General features: G+C 51.9%; 1 protein-coding gene across 10 annotated transcripts; it reads right to left on the reverse strand.

Annotated features, from left to right (window-relative positions):
• Positions 1-73: 73 nt before the first annotated feature.
• CPT1C (carnitine palmitoyltransferase 1C) lies at positions 74-23,143 on the reverse strand. Of its 10 annotated transcripts, none has more exons than XM_055369910.2 (19): positions 22,916-23,142; positions 21,893-22,047; positions 16,881-17,020; positions 13,492-13,663; positions 12,834-12,935; positions 12,619-12,756; positions 8,996-9,073; positions 8,669-8,743; positions 8,485-8,569; positions 7,679-7,874; positions 7,370-7,552; positions 6,159-6,264; positions 4,924-5,040; positions 3,270-3,434; positions 2,897-3,031; positions 1,818-1,970; positions 960-1,073; positions 743-835; positions 74-385 (listed from the first exon to the last, which is right to left on the reverse strand). In XM_055369910.2, exons 2-19 carry the CDS (start codon positions 22,031-22,033, stop codon positions 200-202), a joined length of 2,379 nt encoding a protein of 792 aa, XP_055225885.1. In that variant the 5' UTR covers positions 22,034-22,047; positions 22,916-23,142; the 3' UTR covers positions 74-199. The 10 variants fall into 10 exon arrangements, with proteins under 10 accessions (XP_055225885.1, XP_018871008.1, XP_055225888.1 ...); XM_019015463.4 differs by having other exon boundaries at positions 8,669-8,776; XM_055369913.1 differs by lacking the exon at positions 22,916-23,142 and adding an exon at positions 17,744-17,864 and having other exon boundaries at positions 8,669-8,776; positions 21,893-21,967.
• Positions 23,144-23,343: the final 200 nt, after the last annotated feature.

Consider the following 23,343-nt stretch of genomic DNA (forward strand, 5'->3'; position numbering starts at 1 on the left):
TTCCGTCCTCCTCCACCCTGGTCCTTACCTCTTCCACCCCTGCCCTGCCCAAGAGCATAGCAGACACCACACACCCAGCTCACACATCTTTATTGGCCTGGATGTGGGGTTGCCAAACCAGTTGCCCCTGTCCTGTGTCAGCCAGCTGTGGCAATTTCACCCTTATTCCTCGGAGAGGCCAGCTGCCTGCTGGAAGGAGTCAGAAGTTGGTGGATGTCATTGATGCCTTGGAGACCCCAGTCTGGCGGGAGAGAAATCCACACCTGTGCCTGGAGTTCTCCTTCCCTGACCCTCTGAACCGGCGCTTAAAATGCTGTCCCGCCTGGAACAGGGAGGCCACATCCAGCAGTGCGTCCTCAATGTGCTGCCCCAGCCTGTGGGAATCCTGGAAGGAGAACAGGTCAGAGCCAGGGGAAGCTGGGAGATGGGATCCTGGAGGCTGAGAAACAAGAGGGCTAAGGGCCTGGATTCCTGAGTCTGAGGGAGGAGGGGCTTGGGTCTGGACTCCTGGGTCTGAGGGAGGAGTGGCTGGGGACCTGGATTCCCGGGTCTGAGGGAGGAGGGGCTGGGGGGCCTGGACTCCTGAGTCTGAGGGAGGAGGGGCTGGGGGCCTGGACTCCCGGGTCTGAGGGAGGAGGGGCTGGGGGCCTGGACTCCCGGGTCTGAGGGAGGAGGGGCTGGGGGCCCAGACTCCTGGTTCCTGAGGAAAGAGGGAGTTGGTGGGTATACACGTTTGTCTCACCGTTTTTGTGCTTGATTTTTTGCTGGAGATGTGGAAGGTGATCATGCCATCCCCCATGAAGATATAAGAAACACCATAACCATGGTCATCAGCCTGGAGTCGGAAAGAGTGAAGGGAAGAAAATAGCTCCGGGTCCCCTCCACCCCCACTACGCAGGAGTGCAGGCCCCCCAGCCCCCTCTTTCCTCTGGGGGCCAGCGCGCCCCAGCTCCACTCACAGGCCCGAATCCACCGCCTGAGGAAACATAGTCCGGGTAATTGTGGACGTCAAACAGATGCATTTGCTGAACAGGGATCTGGCTGGTGGACAGCTGCCACTGCTCCGAATGGACCTGAGGACAGAAGCCCATCACATGTGCAGGACAGAGATCTGCAGGTCTGGCCCTTGGCTCCACTTCACTCCCTGCATCCCTGGCTTTTTTTTACCAGTAAATCCGGGCCTCCTTCTCCTGGCCACGCCCGTCACTCGTCTCACCACCCATGTCTCTCTCCTCTTCTCCCTTGGACCACGCCCCTCCTCTGACCACGCCCTTTCCTCCTATCCCCACCCCACTGACCCTCTCCCCTTTTGTCTGCTCCCGTTGTCCCGTTGCCTCTCCGCCTTCTGCCTTGCCGCCCCCCCACAACTGACTTCTCTGCTGATGCATCCTTTCTCAACATCACCCTCCTTTTTTTTTTTTTTTTTTTTTGTTTGAGACAGAGTCTTGCTCTGTCGTCCAGGCTGGAGTGCAGTGGTGCGATCTCAGCTCACTACAGCCTCCGCCTCCCGGGTTCAAGGGATTCTCTTGCCTCAGCCCTCCCAAGTAGCTGGGATTACAGGTGCCTGTCACCATGCCCAGCTAATTTTTGTATTTTTTAGTAGAGACAGGGTTTCGCCAAGTTGGCCAGGCTGGTCTCAAACTCTTGACCTCAAGTGATCCGCCTGCCTCGGCTTCCCAAATTGCTGGGATTACAGGCATGAGCCACCGCACCCGGCCTTGACGGGTCCTTTGTCAACATCACCCTCCTTCCCTGAAACCTTTACCTTTTTCCATGGTCTCCCACTTCCCTCTCTAACCCTTTCCCTGTGCCCCAACCTGGGTCAGGAAGGGCGACTGCAGGTGGAGGAATTGGGACACGATGTACAGCGCAAAGAGGTGGCGGTCGACTCCCTGCCCGCTCATGGCTGCCTTCAGCAGAGCCTGGTGCTTGTCCACTGCCACGCGGAACAGGGCGAGGCACTGTGGGTCCTGGGGTCCCCAGGGAGGTCACAGGTCATGGAAAGACAGGAAGTCGACTTAGTGCTGGGCCTGCAGCACATCTGGCCTCAACTGAGCTTGCCACATCCCTGCAAGGTGGGAATATCAACCCCATTTTACAGATGGGGAAATGAGGCTTAGAGAGGGGAAATCATTTGGCCAGGTTCACACAGCCAGGGAGAGCTAGGCGGGTTCCTAGGTGTGTCTGGCCCCAGAGTCCAAACTCCTTCCATGGAACCACAGTACCTTGTAGGTGCGGGGCTAGGTGTAGGGCAAGGGAGAAGAGGTGCGGGGCAGGTGGGATCTGGGCAGAGAGGGTACAGGGGTGCAAAGGAAGGTCACAAGTCACAAAGAGGTTAAATGGGCAGAGTTACGTTGTAAAAATGGAGTTCCAACCAGGTGCATTGGCTCACGCCTGTAATCCCAGCACTTTGGGAGGCCGAGGCAGGGAGATCACCTGAGGTCAGGAGTTCGAGCCCAGCCTGGCCAACATGGTGAAACACCGTCTCTACTAAAAATACAAAAAAAAAAAAAAATTAGCTGGGCATAGTGGCGGGTGCCTATAATTCCAGCTACTCAGGAGGCTGAGGCATGAGAATCGCTTGAACCCGAGAGGCAGAGGTTGCAGTAAGCTGAGATTGTGCCACTGCACTCCAGCCTGGGCAACAGAGCAAGACTCCATCTCAAAAAAAAAGAAATGGGGTTCCTTCTTGGGTGCACCCCCAAAGCAGATATCACACTATGCTGGGCTGTCTCCCCCCATCAGTGAGCTCTTTGAAGTCAGAGGCCAGGTCTGATTCATCCCTTGTCCCTTGTGCCCCTCGTGGAGGCTGGCTTCAGTAGGTCCCATCAACGTTTGCAACTGGATGAGTGAGTACACAGAAATGACTGAAGCCTCAAGCGAGGGCTGCACCCACCGTCTTCTCTTTGTCCTCCATGGCCCTCACAAAGTTGCAGGCCTCCCTCGTGCAAGACCGCACCGTCTCTGTCCGGCCTTCCAGGAATAAGCGAGTCATGGCCGACTCATAAGTCAGGCAGAATTGACCCCTGTCCTGGGGGACAGGGAGGAGAAGAGGAGTCTGTCAGCTGGGCTCAGGAAATCTTACAGACTTGACCTATCTCTTTCCAGACCTCCAGCCTCCTCCAGCCAGCCCAAGAATGGTTGGGAGAGAGAATTCAAGATGGCCAACCCACAATGGCAGCGACCACAAGGAACCATGGAGGGGCAGGTCTTGGGGACTCAGGTGGACTGAGACCCTGAGGGGGCTGTGGGTGGGGAACCCAACTGACCCGGAAGTGGGCCAGTTGCAAGGCGATCTGGATGAAGCTGTCTGAAGAGAGGTGGCAGCGTCGGATGAAGCTCTTGCCAAATAGGGAGAATGGAACGACATGGCAGTCGACATTTTCAGACAAGATCTTGGCTCCCCTCAGGGCTAGAGAGATGGAGGAGTGGATCTGCCAGAGGAGGAGGGAAGAGGAGTAGTTGGGGTTACAGATGGGGGTAGGGTGAAAGCCAGGAATAAGGCTGGAAGCGAAGGTGGATGTGGAGTTAAGGTTGCGGCAGAATATGGAAATGGGGACAAAGAAGAGAATTGAAGGATGAGACTAAAGATGGGGATAGGAGCTGGGCATGGTGGCGCACGCCTGTAATCCCAGCACTTTGGGAGGCCGAGGCGGGCGGATCACCTGAGGTCGGGAGTTTGAGACCAGCCTGACCAACATGATGAAACCCCGTCTCTACTAAAAATACAAAAAACTAGCTGGCCGTGGTGGCACGTGCCTGTAGTCCCAGCTACTTGGGAGGCTGAGGCAGAAGAATCGCTTGAACCCAGGAGGCAGAGGTTGCAGTGAGCTGAGATCGCACCACTGCACTCCAGCCTGGGTACAGAGCAAGACTCCGTCTCAAAAAAAAAAAAAAAAAAAATGCCGGGCGCGGTGGCTCACGCCTGTAATCCCAACACTTTGGGAGACTGAGGTGGTTGGATCACCTGAGGTCAGGAGTTTGAGACCAGCCTGGCCAACATGGCAAAACCTCATCTCTATTAAAAATACAAAAATTTAGCCGGGTGTGGTAGTGGGTACCTGTAATCCCAGCTCCTCAGGAGGCTGAGGCAAGAGAATCACTTGAACCTGGGAGACGGAGGTTGCAGTGAGCTGAGATCGTGCCATTGCACTCCAGCCTGGGTGACAGAGCGGGACTCCATCACAAAAAAAAAAAAAAAAAAAAATGGGGATAGGGATGGCAGGTGTAGACTGGAACAAGATTGGAGTTGGGCCACAGTTGAAGCTGGGGTTGGGGATGGGGATGGAGGAGGGACTGAGAGTGGTTTGGGAATAGAACGGGGAAGGGGTTGGGTATGGGAAGTGAATTCGAGTTGGGCATGGGTTGTGGTTGGAGGTGGGGTTGTGGCTGAGTACGGCATGGGGTTGGGGTGGGGTATGGGGTTGAGGTTGGGTATGGGATGAGTTGGGCATGGGTTGTCATTGGAAGTGGGGTCGTGGCTGAGTACAGGATGGAGTTGGGGTTGGGTATGGGGTTAGGGTTTGGTATGGGGTGAAGTTAGGATGAACATGGGAATGAATTCAGGTGGTGTTGGGATGGGAGTGGGTATGGAGATGGATTTGGAAGGAAAATGGAGTAGGGGTTGGTGCTGGGGTTGGACAGTGGTGGTTTTTGAGTCTGAAACAGGTAGAGATGGGGTTGGGGTTGAGGATGGGATTGGCAGTGGGAGGAGGGTTGGAGTTGGGGCTGGGGATGAGGTTCGTGTTGGGGTTTGAGGTTGTGGATGCATTTGGCCTGATTTGGGGGTGGGGGAAGCATGGGTTTCAGGTTGGGGGTAGAAATGGGGTTGATTTTCATGTTCAGATTGGGGGTGGGGATGAGTTTGAAGTCAAGGCTAGGAATCTTGGGACTTGGAGGAGAGGCCCAGAAACCCATCCTCACCTGGTCTGGAAGGTCCCATTGCAGCCGCTGGGGCTGGGGTAGTGTGGGGTCCGGGTGCCCCTTGCAGTGGCCGTCTGTTGAGTAGCCCAGCTGAAAGCATTCTGTAGCCAGAGTGAACTGTGGGCAAACAGAGGCTGTCAGAGTCCCTTCCTCCCTGTGGACTGAGGCCATCTAACCCGGGACCTCTTTTCATACAGCCCTTTTTCGGGTAGGGGGCAGTCCCTGAGAAACAGAAACCTCTGATATTCACAGATGCGGTCTCAGGTTCATGTTCATCAAGAACAGGACTAATACCAATACTCAACTGGTGTTTACTGTCCTTATACTTCTTTTCTTTTCTTTTTTTGACAGGGTCTTGCTCTGTCATCCAGGCTGGTGTGCAGTGGTGAAATTATAACTCACTGCAGCCTCAAACTCCTGGGCTCAAGCCATCCTCCTGCCTTAGCCTCCGGAGTAGCTGGGGCCACAGGCATGTACCACCATGACTGGCTAGTTTTTTTTTGTTTTTTTTTTTTTTGTTTTTTTTTTTTAACGTTTTTTGTAACAGGGTCTCATTATGTTGCCCAGGCTGGTCTCAAACTCCTGGGCTCAATTGATCCTCCTGCCTTGACCTCCCAAAGTGCTGGGATTACAGGCATGAGCCACTGCACCCAGCCTGGAGTCATCTTCTTGCTCTGTAACTCCTCGCTGTGTGACTCTGGGAAAATCACTTCCCTTCTTTGAGCCCCAGTTACCAACTCATCAAAGGAAGGTCCTCATCCCAGTCCCCTTTCTTTGCCAGGTGACCCTGGGCCAGCCTCTGCCTCTCCCTGAGCCTCAGTTTTTCTTTTCTTTTCTTTTTTTTTTTTTTTTTTTTGAGATGCATTCTTGCTCTGTCGCCCAGGCTGAAGTGCAGTGGCACAATGTCAGCTCACTGCAACCTCCACCTCCCGGGTTCATGCGATTCTCATGCCTCAGCCTCCCGAATAGCAGGGATTACAGGCACACACCACCATGCCTGGCTAATTTTTTTGTATTTTTAGTAGAGACAGGGTTTCACTATGTTGGCCAGGCTGGTCTCGAACTCCTGACCTCATGATCCGCCCACCTCGGCCTCCCAAAATGCTGGGATTACAGGCATGAACCACCGTGCCCGGCCAAGCCTCAGTTTTTCTTCTGACACTAAGGCACTGGAGAGGACGGTCTTTGGAGATGGGGCGGGGGTCCCCAGAACCAGGGAGGGCTGGCCGCCCTACCTCCCACATGTGTCCTGAGATGGGGCAGTCGGCCCAGGAGTGCTCCACGCTGAGGCCCAGCTTCCCGTTAGAGAAGACGATTAGGGTGAAGGATTTGTCAAACCAGCTGTTGGGGAGAGTTCAGATGGGTCACCAAGAGCGAGGGGCACGGGGACCTCGGAGTGCTTTCTGTGGGACTTGAGGGGGTTTTCTTGATGGGAAGATGTGGGAATCCATTGGGGTGCTGGTATGGGGATCTCTAGGACCATTGGGGGTCCCCAGTAGTGGCCCTGGAGGTCTTCAAGACATGTCTGGGATTTAGAGTTTGGAGATTGTTTTTTTTGTTTGTTTGTTTGTTTTGAGATGGAGTTTCACTCTTGTTGCCCAGGCTGGAGTACAGTGGCGCGATCTCGGCTCACTGCAACCTCCGCCTCCCAAGTAGCTGAGGATTCAAGTGATTCTCCCGCCTCAGCCTCCCAAGTAGCTGGGATCACAAGCATGCACCACCATGCCCAGCTAATTTTTGCATTTTTAGTGGAGATGAGGTTTCACCATATTGGCCAGGCTGGTCTCGAACTCCTGATCTCAGGTGATCTGCCCCTCTCGGCTTCCCAAAGTGCTGAGATTACAGGCGTGAGCCACCATGCCCAGTCTGGAGTTTGGAGATTTTTAGGAAACTTGCCGAGGAAGGTTCAAGGCTTTTGGGGGTGCTGGGAGGTCAGCGGGACCCCCCTGGGGCCTAGGAATTCAGTGATGCCTGCCAGGCCTGAGAATCTCTAGGTCTGGAAGTCTGGGTCTGGGGCCATGGATTTGGGGTGCCTGCATTAAGGCCTGAGGATTGAATGGTTCAAGTTCTGAGGCTGAGGTTGCCAAGTCTGGGGTCCCTGGGCCTAGGGGTCCTGGGTTTGGTGGTCCTCAGATCTGGGGTCTCTGGGTCTGTGATGCTGAGTTCTCTGGGTCGGAGGGTCCAGCTTAGGGGTTTGGGAGTCTCAGATTTGGGGGTCACTGGGTCTGGTTTATAGGTCTTGGGTCCCAGGTCGAGGGGTTCCCCAGGTCAGAGGTCTCCAGGTCCCAAAGCACTGGGTCTGGGGTCCTCAGCTCTATGCAGCCCCTGGTCTACAGACTCTGCAGGTGTGGGCTCCAGGGTCTGGCTGTCTACTGTCAGGGGTCCTAGGTCTGATACTGGATTCTCGGGTGCCACATCTGGGGGCCCCATCCCAAGACTCACTCACCGGTCATGGCCCCGGCCGGCCAGCAGAGCATGGGCGTAGGCATCCAACGATGCTGCCGGGTCCTCCCTGGTGAGCCCCGCGGGCTCAGCATCCAGTGACACAAAGAAAGCGGCCCCTTCCACCGCCTCCAGGGCCTCCGCTGCCTGGGTCTTCAGGGATGTCCGCACCTGGGCCCACGTGCCCCTGGAGGGCCCAGGATGTGCCTGAGTCCATCCTGCCCAGCCGCCACCTGGCCCCACCCTGCCCTTCCACAGTCTCAGGACACTGGCGGCCTCTGAGAGCCCCTGACCCCTGACCCCCGACCCTTACCTGGGAGCAGCTGTCAGAGCTGCCAGATGTTCCTCGTGGGGGCAGGCCGGTGAGGGATCATCCAGGATTCTCTGAAACTGCTGCTCCAGGGCCCTCGGGGAAAGCAGGCTGTTTCGGGAGTGGGTCCCCATGCGGAAGAATCGGCCCCGGTGGAAGACAGCCACGTGTTGGCTGTCATGGAGGTGGCGGATGTAGTCTAGGGGTGGCGTTGGCAGAAGCATGGGGGCAGGAAGGCCAGACACATAAAAATAGCGACCATTTATTATATACTTCTTAGGTGTCATCAGTTGTTCAAAGTACCCTAGTAATCATCAGCACCCTAGGACTTTTATTTACTTAGTGTTTGGAGACAAGGTCTCGCTCTGTCGCCACGCTGGAGTGCAGTGGTGAGATCTCAGCTCACTGCAGCCTCAACCTCCCGGGCTCAGGTGATCCTCCCACTTCAGGCTCCCGACTAACTGGGGCCACAGGCGCATATCACCATGCCTGGCTAATTTTTAAATTTTGTATATAGACCGGATCTCACTACGTTGCCCTAGGCTGGTCTCGAACTCCTGGCCTAAGCAATTGTCCACCTCAGCCCCACAAAGTGCTGGGATTATAGGCATGAGTCACTGCGCCCAGCCCCTAGGTACAATTATTATCCCACTTTAGTGGAAGCTGAGGCTCAGAGAGGGTAATAACGTGCAGAAGGTCACACAGCAAGGAAGCAATGGTTCCCAGCTCAGTCAGGCGGACTCCAGAAAACATGCTCTTAGCCACTATATTGTTCTGCCTCCATCAGTGGGGACAGGAGAGGGTCTCACCTTTTTGGACCCCTGGAATCCGCGTGGTGTTGAAGATCTTCTCGTACTGGGCAGAGCATAAGGGGCGCATTCCCATCAGCAAAGTCTGCAGGAAACCGTGGGCTGTGAGCTGCCTTCCAGGACCCACGTGGCCCAAAGGCCACAGGACCACACCTCCATCCCTAACCCACTGGGGCCCTCTTACGGGGGGTATCTCCTGGCGGTTCAGGCGGTGGCGGTACAGGAGGAGGGCATGGACGGCATTCCCAGCGCGAGCTGCCTGCAGAGGCGTGGGTGTGACATACAGGAAGTCCTGGGGACCAGGAGAGGGGATGGCAAAACACCCAGGGTCAGGTTTGCCCCCGATGGAGCCACTGACCCAAATACAGGTCCTGACCCCAAAAGAGGGTGGAATGATGAATCCCAGATGGCGTGTCTAGATCCAGGTCACTGAGCATGACTGTCACATTCCGCCCAGGTACCCCCCAACCCTAGACCTGGAGCCTATGAACCTCACCCCTCCCCTTCTCACCATCATGTAATAATTGCTGTTCACCATCAGCGGATTTCGGGAGCGCAGGTACACAAATTCCTCCCACCAGTCACTGACCTGGGAGCGGGGTGGGGAGACACACAGTGAGGGGCTGGGGCCTGTTGGGGGAGGGACAGTAGGACAGGGAAGGTCCCAGATGCTCCTGTGTCAGGCAGGGAGGACAGAGCCAAAGAAGTCAGCCATCGTAGTCAGTAACTAGCGATCACCTAGAAATCCATCCATGGGGGCTCAGTTAGCTAAACCCTGTTACACTCCGGCAGTGGAATATTACATAGCTGGTGGAAAGAACAAGGTACAGCTGGGCGCGGTGGCTCCCACCTGTAATCCCAGCACTTTGGGAGGCTAAGCGGGTGGATCACCTGAGGTCAGGTGTTCAAGACCAGCCTGGCCAACATGATGAAACCCTGTCTCTACTAAAAATACAAACATTAGCCACACGTGGTGACGCACGCCTGTAATCCCGGCTACTCGGTAGCCCGAGGCAGGAGAATCGCTTGAATCGGGGAGGCGGAGGTTGCAATGAGCTGAGATCGCACCATTGCACTCCAGCCTGGGCAACAAGAGTGAAACTCCGTCCTCCCAAAAAAAGAAAAACAACATAAATGTAAAATTTATAAAACAATAAATATGTGAAATAATATACATATGTGTAAATACATGAAAATTGTGGCCTTGTCAATACCATGATAAAATTCAAACAATGAAAAACACAAAAGAAAGCACTGTGTCACGGTTTAGCTGCTCTTGTAGGTTTTTTGTTGTTGTTGTTGTACATAAAAAAATGGTGTGTGTGTCACTGGCAGTTGGCTTGGAGGTACAATAAAATATACAGGCTGGGCGCAGTGACTCACGCCTGTTATCCCAGCATTTTGGGAGGCTGAGGTGGGAGGATAGCTTGAGCCTAGGAGTTTGAGACCAGTCTGTGCAACATAGCAAGACCTCATGTCTACGAAAAATTTAAAAATTAGCCGGGCTTAGGGGCACATGCCTGTAGTCCCAGCTACTCAGGAGGCTGAGATGGGAGGATGGCTTGAGCCTGGGAGGTCAAGGCTGCAGTGAGCTTTGATCACGCCACTGCACTACAGCCTGGGTGACAGAGTGAGACCTCTTCCAAGAAAGCAAAAGGAAAGAGACAGAGAAAGAGAGAAGGAAGGAAGGGAGGGAGGGAGGGAGGGAGGGAGAGAGGAGAGAGAGACAGAAAGGGAGGGAGAGGGAGAGAGAGAAAGATAGAGAAAGAAAGAAAGAAAGAGGCCGGGCACGGTGGCTCACGCCTGTAAATCCCAACACTTTAGGAGGCCGAGGCAGGCGGATCACGAGGTCAGGAGGTTGAGACCATCCTGGCTAACACGGTGAAACCCCATCTCTCCTAAAAATACAAAAATACAAAAAAAAAAAAAGAAATTAGCTAGGTATGGGAGGCTGAGGCAGGAGAATGGCGTGAACCTGGGAGGTAGAGCTTGCAGTGAGCTGAGACGGTGCCAGTGCACTACAGCCTGGGCGACAGAGTGAGACTCATCTTGAAAAAAAAAAGGAAGGAAGGAGACAGAAAAAAAGGAAGGAAAGAGAGAAGGCAGGCAGGCAGGAAGGAAAGAAGGTAGGAAAGGAGGGAGGGAGGGAAGGAAGGGAAGAAAGAAGTGTGTGTGTGTGTGTGTGTGTGTGTGTAAACAGAATCTTGTCCAAAAGTGTGAAGAAAAAAATATTTAACCAGAAAAGCAAGGCCTGCGTTCCCTTTTACTTCTCCAGATATTTCGTCCCCTTCGCTGGGTTTGACCAACTGAGGCTTCCACATAGCTGCCCCGTGGGGCTCTGCCGGGGACCTTCTTCCCTTCCCTTCTCACTCTTGCCGCAGCTTTTCTCATCCGAGCCCAGTGTCTCAATGACCTACAATGGTAGGTCTCACGGTAGCTTCCTCTGCAGCCTCCCGCCCTCCAGTCTTTCCCCCACACCAAAGCTGACCCTGCCCCTTCCCTGCTCCAAACCCTCCCATGGCTCCCTAGTACCCCCAGGAAAGAGTCCAGGATCCTCAGTCTGGAGTTCAGGCCTCTCCCACCACTCCTCACCATTCAACTCCTTTGGTTTTGTCTTTTTTTTTTTTTCTTTTCTTTTTTTTTTTTTTTGAGACAGAGTCTTGCTCTGTGGCCCAGGCCGAAGTGCAGTGGCGCAATCTCAGTTCAGTGCCACCTCTGCCTCCTGGGTTCAAGCAATCCTCCCACCTCAGCCTCCCGAGTAGCTGGGATTATAGGCGCGTGCGCCACCAGACCCGTTTAATGTTTGTATTTTTAGTAGAGACGGGGTTTCACCATGTTGGCCAGGCTGGTCTTGAACTCTTGACCTCACGTGATCCGCCTGCCTTGGCCTCCCAACCTGCTGGCATTACAGGCGTGAGACACTGCGCCAGGGCTAAGTCCTGGAATTCTGGTTCAAACTTTGGAAGATCAAGGGTGAAGCTCAGAATACTGGAGCATCTATACCCCAAACTTCAACATTAAATATATAGAGAGAGCATATATATGTTATGAGCATATATATATAAATAAATATATAAGCTTATATATATATTTCTATATAAATAAATATATAAGCTTATATATATATTTCTATATAAATAAATATATAAATATACATATTTCTATATAAATAAATATATAAATATATATATTTCTATATAAATATATATATATTTCTATATAAATATATATATTTCTATATAAATATATATATATTTCTATATAAATATATATATTTCTATATAAATAAATATATATTTCTATAGAAATATATATAAATATATATTTCTATAGAAATATATATATTTCTATAGAAATATATATAAATATTTCTATAGAAATATATATAAATATTTCTATAGAAATATATAAATATATATAAATATATATGAATATATATAAATGTATATAAATAAATATATATAAATATATATAAACAAATATATATTTATTTATAAATAAATATATATTTATTTATAAATAAATATATATTTATTTATATATTTATAAATAAATATATCAAAATATATAAATAAATATATAAAATATATAAATATATAAATAAATATATATTTATATGTAAATAAATATATATTTATATGTAAATAAATAAATATTTATATGTAAATAAATAAATATTTATATGTAAATAAATATATATTTATATGTAAATAAATAAATATTTATATGTAAATAAATATATATTTATATGTAAATAAATATATATTTATATGTAAATAAATATATATTTATATATAAATAAATATATATTTATATACAAATAAATATATATTTATATATAAATAAATATATATTTATATATAAATATATTAAAAAATATATTTCTATATAAATATATTAAAATATATATTTCTATATAAAAATATATATTTATATATAAATAAATATATATATAAATGTTGAGGTTAGGGTATAGATGTATGTGAGCGGGGCTCAGTGTATTGACCCTTGGGGGCTGGGGGCGTGTGGGTTGTGGGCGTTTCGTGGGGCGGGGCGTATAACTCGCAAGTTTAGCAGGCGAGCTCACAACCTTAGCCTTTCAGGTGGGGCCTTGGTGGCGGTGGCAGGACTCACATAATTGGACGCCCACCAGGACTTGAGCCGCAGGTACCACTGCAGCAGCGACGCCTGCAGCCTCAGGAATTCCTGCGCCAGGACCGCGGTCCAGTCGAAGTCCTCGTCGGAGAGGACGGGCCGGACCGACTCCAGGTACTAAAGTGGAGAAGAGGGCAGGTCACGCCCCCGGCCCGCCCGGCCGCCCCAGCCCGTCTGCGCGCTCCCAGGCCCACCTTGCGCACGGTGTCCTGCACAGAGGGCACGGGCTGGCGTGGCAGGGAGCGCTGGTAACTGAACAGCATCGGGTGGCGGCCAGAGAAGATGCGGACCAGGGCCTGGGGAGGAGGAGTTACCGGGTCATTAACCCCTCACCGGGGCCAGGGAGTTGAGGGGGCAGGGGTCGACAGTGGGACAGAAACCCAAAGAGAAGGACACAGAGACTTAAGAGCATCGGAGACCCCAAGAGAGAAGGGAACAGAGACCCAGAGACAGGGGACAGAGACCCAGAGAGAGGGGGACAGAGATGCAGAGAGAGAGGGGGCAGAGACCCAGAGAGAGGGGGACACAGACCCAGAGAGAGAGGGGGGCAGAGACCCAGAGAGAGAGGGGGGCAGAGACCCAGAGAGAGAGAGGGGCAGAGACCCAGAGAGAGAGGGGGACAGAGACCCAGAGAGAGTCGGGGGTAGAGACCCAGAGGGGGGGACAGAGACCCAGAGAGAGAGGGGGACAGAGACCCAGAGACGGAGGAGGACAGAGACCCAGAAAGAGAGGGGGAAGAGACCCAGAGAGAGAGAGACAGAGACCCAGAGAGAGGGGGATAGAGACCCAGAGAGAGGGGAATAGATAAGCGGGTCCCAGGAGAGCCTGAGCAGGGCTATGCCCCTCCCATACCAGCCAGGTCTTGGTGGGGGAGGACATGGCTCCGTGGGGCTCAAGAAGCCAGCCGTGGTAGGACAGAAGCAGCCTCAGGGCCACGTGCAGTGTGAAGATCAGGGCTCCCCACAAACACGAGGCAAACAGCGCGGCTGCCAGGACCCCCCGGAGCCCGTGGTGTTGTCCACCCCTGCGGGGAGAGAAACAGAGGCTGGGCCTGGGTCTCCTGGCCTCAGAACCTCCCTCCCTTCCAGCCCCCTCCAGCCCCCTCCAGCCCCTGCGCTGATCTTTTGGCTGTCAGACAGAGAAACCCATTTTTGTCATTTTAGTAGGTGTGAGCTCTGTCACCCCCTCCAGCCCCCTCCCATTGTGGTAGCACCAAGCTTCCTAAGTCACTTTCCATGGAAGTTGGTAGGTGTTTAATAAATGAAAGCCATTATTTCTATTGAGGGGACACTTTTTCCTTCCAGCTATCACTACTCTAAGGCAATAGTTCTGAAACTGTGGCTCCTGGGAGCACTGCCTGGGAGCTTGTTCGAAATGCATATTCCTGGGCACCTTTGAGACCTAACAAGCCAGAATCTCTCGGGGTGGGGTCCAGCAATCAGCGTTTTTTTTGTTTTGTTTTGTTTTGTTTTGTTTTTGGGATGGAGTCTCGCTCTGTCGCCCAGGCTGGAGTGCTGTGGTGCTATCTCGGCTCACTGCAAGCTCCGCCTCCTGGGTTCACGCCATTCTCCTGTCTCAGCCTCCGGAGTAGCTAGGAATACAGGTGCCCACCACCACGCCCGGCTATTTGTTGTATTTTTAGTAGAGATGAGGTTTCACCGTGTTAGCCATGATGGTCTTGATCTCCTGACCTCGTGATCCGCCTGCCTTGGCATCCCAAAGTGCTGGGATTACAGGCGTGAGCCACCACGCCCAGCATGTTTTGTTTTTGAGATGGAGTTTCACTCTGTCGCCCAGGTTGGAGTGCAGTGGCACGATCTCGGCTCACTGCAACCTCCATCTCCTGGGTTCAAGCAATTCTCCTACCTCAGCCTCCCGAGTAGCTGGGACTGCAGGCGCCCGCCACCACGCCCAGCTAATTTTTTGCATTTTTAGTAGAGAGGGTTTCACCACATTGGCCAGGCAGGTCTCGAACTCCTGACCTTAGGTGATCCACCCACCTGGGCCTCCCAAAGTGCTGGGATTACAGGTGTGAGCCACAGCACCTGGCCATAGTCAGCGGTTTAACAACCCATCCAGGTGATTCCAATACAAGCTTAAATTTAGGAAAAGCTGGTCTAAAGCTACATTAAATCAACATGTTTGTTTGCAAAGTTTGCAAATGTCACCTGGAGGACTTGGGTCAAATCACTTTCCCTCTGTAGACTGGGGGTAAATCTAGCGTTCCAGGAATTTTTTTTTTTTTTTTTTTAAGAGACAGGGGTCTCTATGTTGCCCAGGCTGGTCTCCAACTCCTGAGCTCAAGCCTCCTGCCTCAGCCCTCCGAAGTGCTGGGATTACAAGTGTGAGCCACTGTGCCCGGCCTCCCTCTTGGAATTGTCTACATCTGATCCTGGGTCTGTTCTTTGGGGCCATCTGCACAAAATGTGGACCTTCCTTCCCGGGAGGACTCATCCGAGAACTAGACCTGAGATCTCACCTGCACCCAGTTTTCAGACCCTTCCTGAAGATCACAATAACTCAATAAAATAATGCAGCCACTCCCATGAGGACCTCCTGGCACTCTACTGACTATATGACAGGCATGATTTTTTTTTCTTTTAATTGAGACGGAGTCTCTCTCTGTCGCCCAGGCTGGAGTGCAGTGGCGTGATCTCACCTCACTGCACGCTCCGCCTCCCAGGTTCAAGCAATTCTCCTGCCTCAGCCTCCCAAGTAGCTGGGATTACAAGCACCTGCCACCACACTCGGCTAATTTTTGTATTTTTAGTAGAGACAGAGTTTCACCATGTTGGTCAGACTGGTCTCAAGCTCCTGACCTCAGGTGATCCACCCGCCTCAGCCTCCCAAAGTGCTGGGATTACAGGTGTGAGTCACCACATCCGGCCGACAGGCAGGATTTTGATTAATTCTTCCAAGCACACTAAGAAGCAATTATTCATACCCTCATTTTACAGATGAAGGCCTTGACAATCAAGAACGATGAGATCCTTGCCTAAAACTACATGACTAGAGACAGGCAAAGCTCATACTTTTTTTTTTTTGAGACAGAGTCTCGCTCTGTCACCAAGGCTGAAGTGCAGTGGCACAATTTCGACTCACCGCAACCTCCGCCTCCCGGGTTCAAGCGATTATCCTGCCTTAGCCTCCTGAGTAGCTGGGACTACAGGCGCGCACCACCACACCCGGCTAATTTTTGTATTTTTAGTAGAGACAGGGTTTCACCATGTTGTCCAGGCTGGTCTCAAACTCCTGACCTCAGGTGAGCTGCCCACCTCGGCCTCCCAAAGTGCTGGGATTACAGGTGTAAACCACCATGCTTGGCTATTTTTTTTTTTTTTCTTGAGACAGGGTGTCACTCTGTTGCCCAGGCTGCAATGCAGTGGCATGATCTCAGCTCACTGCAGCCTCGACCTCCTGGGCTCAGGTGATCTCCACCTCAGCCTCCTGGGTAGCTGGGACCACAGGTAAGTGACACCACACTTGGCTAATTTTTTGTTATTTTTAGTAGAGACGGGGTTTCACCATGTTGCTTAGGTTGGTCTCAAACTCCTGGGCTCAAGTGATCCTCCTGCCTTGGCCTCCAAAAGTGCTGGGATTACAGGCATGAGCCACTGTGCCCAGCAAAGCTCACACCTTTTTTTTTTTTTTTTTTTTGAGATGGAGTTTCGCTCTTGTCACCCAAGCTGGAGTGCAATGGCACAATCTCGGCTCACTGCAACCTCCACCTCCCGGGTTCAAGCGATTCCCCTGCTTCAGCCTCCCTAGTAGCTGGAATTACAGGCTCCTGCCACCACGCCCAGCTAATTTTTTGTATTTTTAGTAAAGACGGGGTTTCACCCTGTTGGCCAGGCTGGTCTTGAACTCCTGACCTCAGTTGATCCACGTGCCTCAGCCTTCCAAAGTGCTGGGATTACAGGCATGAGCCACCATGCCCGGCCTAATTTTTGTATTTTTAGTAGAGACAAGGTTTCACCATGTTGGCCAGGCTGGTCTCAAACTCCTGACCTCAAGCGATACACCCACCTCAGCCTCCCAATGCCCAATATGCTGGGATTTCAGGGGTGAGCCACTGCGCCCGGCCTCACCTCCTTTTTCTTCATGCTATACCTTTATTAATCTGACCCAATGTAAGTCTCGGAGGTTACTTTTCTTTAGCAGGTACACCACAATGACAGAGGAACTTACTGGGTGAAGGGAGAGTGACTGGGGGTTACTGGGCTGGAGTGGGGGGACCTCACCAGTCAGGCAGCAACTCTTTGATCTTCTCCATCAGTCCTAAGGAAGGATCCAGCTGGAGGAACCAGGCAAGCTGGATGGCACTGAAGAGGAAAAGCCAACTGAGGGGGCTGGCAGGAAACACACCGGTGAGAAAGTCATTCTGTGGGGAGGAAAGGGCATCCATTCAATCATCTGCCCTCTCCTCTGAGCCCCTGTTCTGTGCCATCCCCGGACATTACTGAGCACCCAGTGTGGAGCCCTGAGCTGGAGGCTGAAGATCTAGTAGGGAACAGAGAGATCCAGGTCCTGCCCTCAGCGAGGTCAGTCCAGAATGAAGTAAGTATTAATTGCTATAGGGCAAGAAATAGGAGGAGCCCTGTGCTGCTAAGTTACAGTTCGAGGGCATCAGGGAGGGCTCCCTGTAGAAGGATATTCTGAGGCAGGACCTGGAAGGAGAGGCTGTCAAAGGCAGAACAGTCCGGGTGTGGTGGCTCACTCCTTTAAACTCAGCACTTTGGGAGGTCAAGGAGGAGAATCCCTTGAGCCCAGGAGTTCAAGACCAGCGGTGGCTCACGCCTGTAATCCCAACACTTTGGGAGGCTGAGGCAGGCGGATCACTTGAGGCCAGGAGTTCGAGACTGGCCTGACCAACATGGTGAAATCTGTCTCTAGTAAAAATACAAAAATTAGCCGGGCATGGTGGCAGGCACCTGTAATCCCAACTACTTGGGAGACTGAGGCACGAGAATCGCTGGAGCCCGGGAGGCAGAGGTTGCAATGATCCAAGATCATGCTACTGCACTCCAGCCTGGGTGACAGAGCAAGACAAGGTCTCCAAAAAAAAAAAAAAAAAAAAAAAAAAATTAGGCGCAGTGGCACACACCTTAGTCCCAGCTACTTGGAAGGCTGAAGCAGGAGGATCGCTTGAGCCCAGGAGTTCAGGGATGAAGTGAGCTGTGATGGTGACACTGCACTCCAGCCTGGGTAACAAAGTAAGTAAGACCCTGTCTCAAAAAAAAAAAAAAAAAAAGAAAAGAAAAAGAAAAATGATCCCTATTCAGAGCAGGGTCTGGAGCTCAGTAAGGCCTTCTAGAAATACCAGGGCATGGAATGAATGAGGAATGACCAACAGCACTGCGTTACTAACTAAACTCCTTTGGAAGCCTCAGAGAGATAACTAACGTTTAATGAGCACTTACTACATTCCAGGTGCCATTTACAAGGATTAACAATTTAAATCCTCCCCAAACCATGTGAAGTAAGTACTAAGATGATCTCATTTTACAAACGAAAACACTGGAGTTTGGCCGGGCGCAGTAGCTCATGCCTGTAATCCCAGCACTTTGGGAGGCCTAGGCGGGTGGATCACCTGAGGTCAGGCATTCCAGACCAGCCTGGCCAACATGGCAAAACCCCATCTCTACTAAAAATACAAAAATTAGCCAGGCGTGATGGTGGGAACCTATAATCCCAGCTACTCAGGAGGCTAAGGCAGAAAAATTGCTTGAACCTGGGAGGTGGAGGTTGCAGTGAGCCAAGATCCTGCTATTCACTCCAGCCTGGGCAACAGCAACAGAGTGAGATGCTGTCTCAAAAAAAAAGGCCAGGGGCAATGGCTTATGCGTGTAATCCCAGTGCTTTGGGAGGCCATGGCAGGCGGATCACGAGGTCAAGAGATCGAGACCATCCTGGCCAACATGGTGAAACTCCGTCTCTACTAAAAATACAAAATTAGCTTGGCGTGGTGGCACATGCCTGTAGTCCTAGCTACTTGGAGGCTGAGGCAGGAGAATCACTTGAACCCAGGAGGCAGAGGTTGCAGTAAGTCCAGATCATGCCACTGCACTCCAGCCTGGCAACAGACCAACTCCATGTCAAAAAAAAAAAAAAAGGCCAGGTGCAGTGGATCATGCCTGTAATCCCAGCACTCTGAGAGGCCAAGGCGGGTGGATCACCTGAGATCAGGAGTTCGAGATCATCCTGGCCAACATGGTGAAACCCTGTCTATACTAAAAATACAAAAAATTAGCCGGGCGTGGTGGCAGGCACCTGTAATCTCAGCTACTTGGGAGGCTGAGGAAGGAGAATAGCTTGAACCCGTGAGGCGGAAATTGCAGTGAGCCAAGATCATGCCATTGCAATCCAGCCTGGGCAACAAGAACAAAACTCCGTCTCAAAAAAAAAAAAAAATTGTGCATTTTTCTCCATGCAATGTTATCATATATATGTGTGTGCATGTATATATTTATAGGTCTATAAATATGTATGTATCTATGTATGTATGTATTTAAACACATGAAAAGGATGGCCACATGTTTGTTTTTTTTTTGAGACAGTCTCGCTTTGTTGCCCAGGCTGGAGTGCAGTGGCACGATCTCGGCTCACTGCAAGCTCCGCCTCCTGGGTTCACGCCATTCTCCTGCCTCAGCCTCCCAAGTAGCTGGGACTACAGGTGACTGCCACCACGCCCAGCTAATTTTTTTGTATGTTTAGTAGAGACGGAGTTTCACTGTGTTAGCTAGGATGGTCTTGATCTTCTGACCTCGTGATCTGCCCGCCTCAGCCTTCCAAAGTGCTGGGATTAGAGGCGTGAGCCACCACGCCCGGCCGAGGATGGTCACATGTTAACACTTTAGTTGGTAGACTGGCCTGAGGCCCAAGGAGTCCCAGGGTAAGGGCGGGAGAGCGGTTCGGAGTTCAAGGCAGTGGCTGTTTGCCAACTGGAACAGATTTCACAACCAACAAGACCACAGAGGTTCAGTTTAGCCTGCTGAAGCATCCCAGCTTCAGGAGATCCTCCTGGCCGCACCCCCCCCTTTTTTTTTTTTTTTGAAACGGAGTCTTGCTCTGTCACCCAGGATGGAGTGCAGCGGCGCAATCTTGGCTCACTGCAATCTCTGCCTCCTGGATTCAAGTGATTCTTCTGCGTCAGCCTCCCAGGTAGCTGTGATTACAGGTGCCTGCCACCACACCCGGCTAATTTTTGTATTTTTAGTAGAGATGGGGTTTCACTATATTGGCCAGGCTGGTCTTGAACTCCTGACTTCGTGATCTGTCTGCCTTGGCCTCCCAAAGTGCTGGGATTACAGGCGTGAGCCACCGCACCTGGCCTGCCACCCCTTTATTTAACTGCAACACCCCCACATCACTCTTCTCTACCCGATTTATCATTCACCATAGCATGTGTCACCATCAATATCAGATGACACTATAGAATGTCACCATACCCTATATTTTGCTCATCTGTTTTACTGCCTTCTGTTTTGCTCATCTGTTTTATTGCCTTCTCCCCCAACTCGAATGAGAACTCCATAAAAGCAGGATTCTGTCTTTATTATTTATTTATTTATTTATTTTTTTGAGACGGAGTCTCGCTGTGTCGCCCAGGCTGGAGTGCAGTGGAGCCATCTTGGCTTACTGCAAGCTCCGCCTCCCGGATTCACGCCATTCTCCTGCCTCAGCCTCCTGAGTAATTGGGACTACAGGCACCCACTACCACACCAGGCTAATTTGTGTGTGTGTGTGTATTTTTAGTAGAAACGGGGTTTCACCGTGTTAGCCAGGAGGGTCTCGATCTCCTGACCTCATGATCCGTCCGCCTTAGCCTCCCAAAGTGTTGGGATTACAGGCATGAGCCACGGCACCCGACCTGTCTTTATTTTTTTAATAGAGATGGGGTCTCCCTATGTTGCCCAGGCTGGTGTCCAAGCCCTGGGCTCAAGTGATCCTCCTGCCTCAGCCTCCCAAAGTGCTGGGATTAAAGCCGTGAGCCCGCAGTGCCCAGGCGTGATACTGTCTGTTGATCTCTGCTGTGTTCTCCATGCTAAAGAGGGCCAGGCCCTTACCGGATGCCCCATAAATATATGGGGAATGAATGAAGAACAATATCAGAAGCTAACACTCAGACCTCACCACGGGCCAGGACATAGAAGAATTAATTTAGTCTTCAAGGCTATCCTGTGAGGGAGGTGCTGTCAACATCCATGTTTTCCCCGAGGGGAAACTGCGACTCCAAGAGAGGTGCTTGCCCAAGATGACACAGCTACTAAGCGGTGGAGTCAGGCTTCAAACTCAATCATGACCCCACAGGTGTTCCAGACCCCAGTTCACACACAGAGGATGTGACAAGCAGGGAGTCCCTGTATGGAGACAGTGCAAGAGTTCTAGAACCAGGAACCCTGGGACAGACATGGGTGCTGGTTACACATTGGGCATGCGCATTCCAGAACACGGACAAAGGGCAGGAGTTTGGGTCGGGCGCGGTGGCTCATTCCTGTAACCCAAGCGCTTTGGGAGGCAGATCACTTGAGGTCAGGAGATCGAGATTAGCCTGGCCAACATGTTGAAACTCCGTCTCTACTAAAAATACAAAAATTAGCTGGGCGTATAATCCATGCCCGTAATCCCAGCTACTCGGGAGGCTGAGGCAGGAGAATTGCTTGAACCTGGGAGGTGGTTGCAGTGAGCCAAGATCACCCCACTGCATTCCAGTCTGGGCAACAGAGTGAGACTCTGTCTCATAAATAAATAAATAAATAAGCCAGGCATGGTGGCGTGCGCCAATAATCCCGGCTGCCTGGGAGGCTGAGGCAGGGAACTGCTTGAACCCAGGAGGCGGAGGTTGCAGTGAGTTGAGATCCCGCCACTGCACTCCAGCCTGGGCGACAGAGTGAGACTGTGTCTCAGAAACAACTACAAAAGAAGCTGGAGATGAAAGGGAGAAATGATAATTTCACCATAAGGAAAGGATATGGAGTTCTAGAAACTGGAAGTGGGTAGTTTTTGGGGGGCCCAGTTCCCCTCTTGGGTGAAAGAAGTGAGCAGAGGTTCTCAGCAGGTGGGGCTGTGGATCCCAAAAGTGAGCCACGGAGAAATTGCTAAAGGGGTCCCGGGAGCAGACATCGAAATTCTCGGAAAAAGGGGTGATAGTCTCCCAGAAATGAACCAACTGAAATGCCGGAAGTGAGCCTCAGACATCCCGGAAGCAGAAACCTGGATCCCCGGAAGGAAACCGACCAGCACCGCTCCTCACCCAGAAACGTGAGAGATGCCTTTTCCAGGAGCGCAGGCCAGAGAGGTAGATCTCCTGCAGCACAGGGGCACTGAGTTCCACTTCAGCCCCGTCCGAGGTCAGCGAGGGTCGGAAGCCCACGGCCTGGTGCGCTTCAGCCATGTCACGCTGGAGCCCTGAGTCGGGCAGAGTCATACTTCAGGACCTCAGCCCCTCCTCCCTCAGACTCAGGAGTCCAGGCCCCCAGCCCCTCCTCCTCCTCCTTCATACCCAGGAGTCCAGGCCCCAGGCCCTCCTCTCTCAGATCCAGGAGTCCAGGCCCCAGGCCCTCCTCTCTCAGATCCAGGAGTCCAGGCCCCCAGCCCCTCCTCCCTCAGACCCAGAAGCCCAGGCCCGCCCCAGCCCCTCCTCCCTCAGACCCGGGATCTCACGCTTTCAGCTGCCTTTTTGCGCCGACCCAGGACTATATAACCTAGCTCATCCTTCTCTAAGCACCTGAAGGGTCTTGAGGGTCCTGGTTTGTAGACCCGGAGGTTTTGAGGGAAGGACGTCAATTCGGGACCTCTGGGAACGCATAGAGAGGCCAGAGGGATAGCTCGCGTTAAGCCCTTTACCTGCTCTCCCAAGAACATGGTGCGGGGGCAGTGCCCTCCCCCCAGTACAGGATTCTCAAGATTCGGGGGTGGGTGGAGGAGGGAAACTGGTCCAGGCTGAGTTGCGGGGTCTTGAGAAAAACATTAGTTTTAGACCCATATGAAACAAACACCTGTTAGACATTGACGCTGTCCACCCCATTTCCGCTTCTCATGTCAAGGCGTGGGGGATGGTGTCTATAAATTCATCCGCTCAGCGTCCCCTCCCCCCGCCGGTGCTGGAGGGAATGGGGAAGGAAGCACCCACTGCGCATGCCTCGCAGCCTGGGATGCTGAGGCTGTGAGCGGAGGCGAGCGTCGAGGACAAGTGATGGAGAGGCTTGCACGCCCAACCCTAGACACAGGACTCCAGGCCCCGCCGGAGCCCGAGCCCCTGGGGTCCAGTACTTACCACGTTGAATCAGGGGTCCGCTGATCGGATCCTGGGGTCCAAACCCGAGTCCACCCCCGCCCCCCGATTTTGAGCGCCGGCCCCAAATCTCCCGCTTGCATATGTCCAAACCCAGTGCAAGGAGTCCACCACCGGGTCGACGGGCCTTTGGAGTCCTGCCCACCCCAAGATCACCGTCACCCAGAAACCCCGATTCCTGTCTCTCGTGTCCCTAGCTGGGTATTCAGGTCCCGGGTTTTATCCCCGCCTCCTTCCAATCCCCGCGTTCTATCCCCGCCCCCTTCGAGCCACGGCGTCCAATCCCCTACATCCGTTCGATCCCCAGTCCTCCGTCTCCTTTTACCCGGCCAGATTCTCCACCATTTGGCCGCTCGCATTCTACGCAGCTGATCGGAACCCGGGTTCCTGGGCTCCTCACTCAGCTCATT

Source organism: Gorilla gorilla, chromosome 20, assembly GCF_029281585.2.
Source record: "Gorilla gorilla gorilla isolate KB3781 chromosome 20, NHGRI_mGorGor1-v2.1_pri, whole genome shotgun sequence".
NCBI classification, from domain to species: Eukaryota; Metazoa; Chordata; class Mammalia; order Primates; family Hominidae; genus Gorilla; species Gorilla gorilla.

Excerpts from the sequence above, each read along its gene's own strand:
- CPT1C (XM_055369906.2), bottom strand. The coding sequence starts at position 22,033 with ATGGCTGAAGCGCACCAGGCCGTGGGCTTCCGACCCTCGCTGACCTCG. Across the intron at positions 17,021-21,892 it reads GGCATCTCTCACGTTTCTGG|AATGACTTTCTCACCGGTGT; the intron begins GTGAGGAGCGGT and ends TCCTCCCCACAG. Across the intron at positions 9,074-12,618 it reads CCTGGTGGGCGTCCAATTAT|GTCAGTGACTGGTGGGAGGA; the intron begins GTGAGTCCTGCC and ends CCCCGCTCCCAG.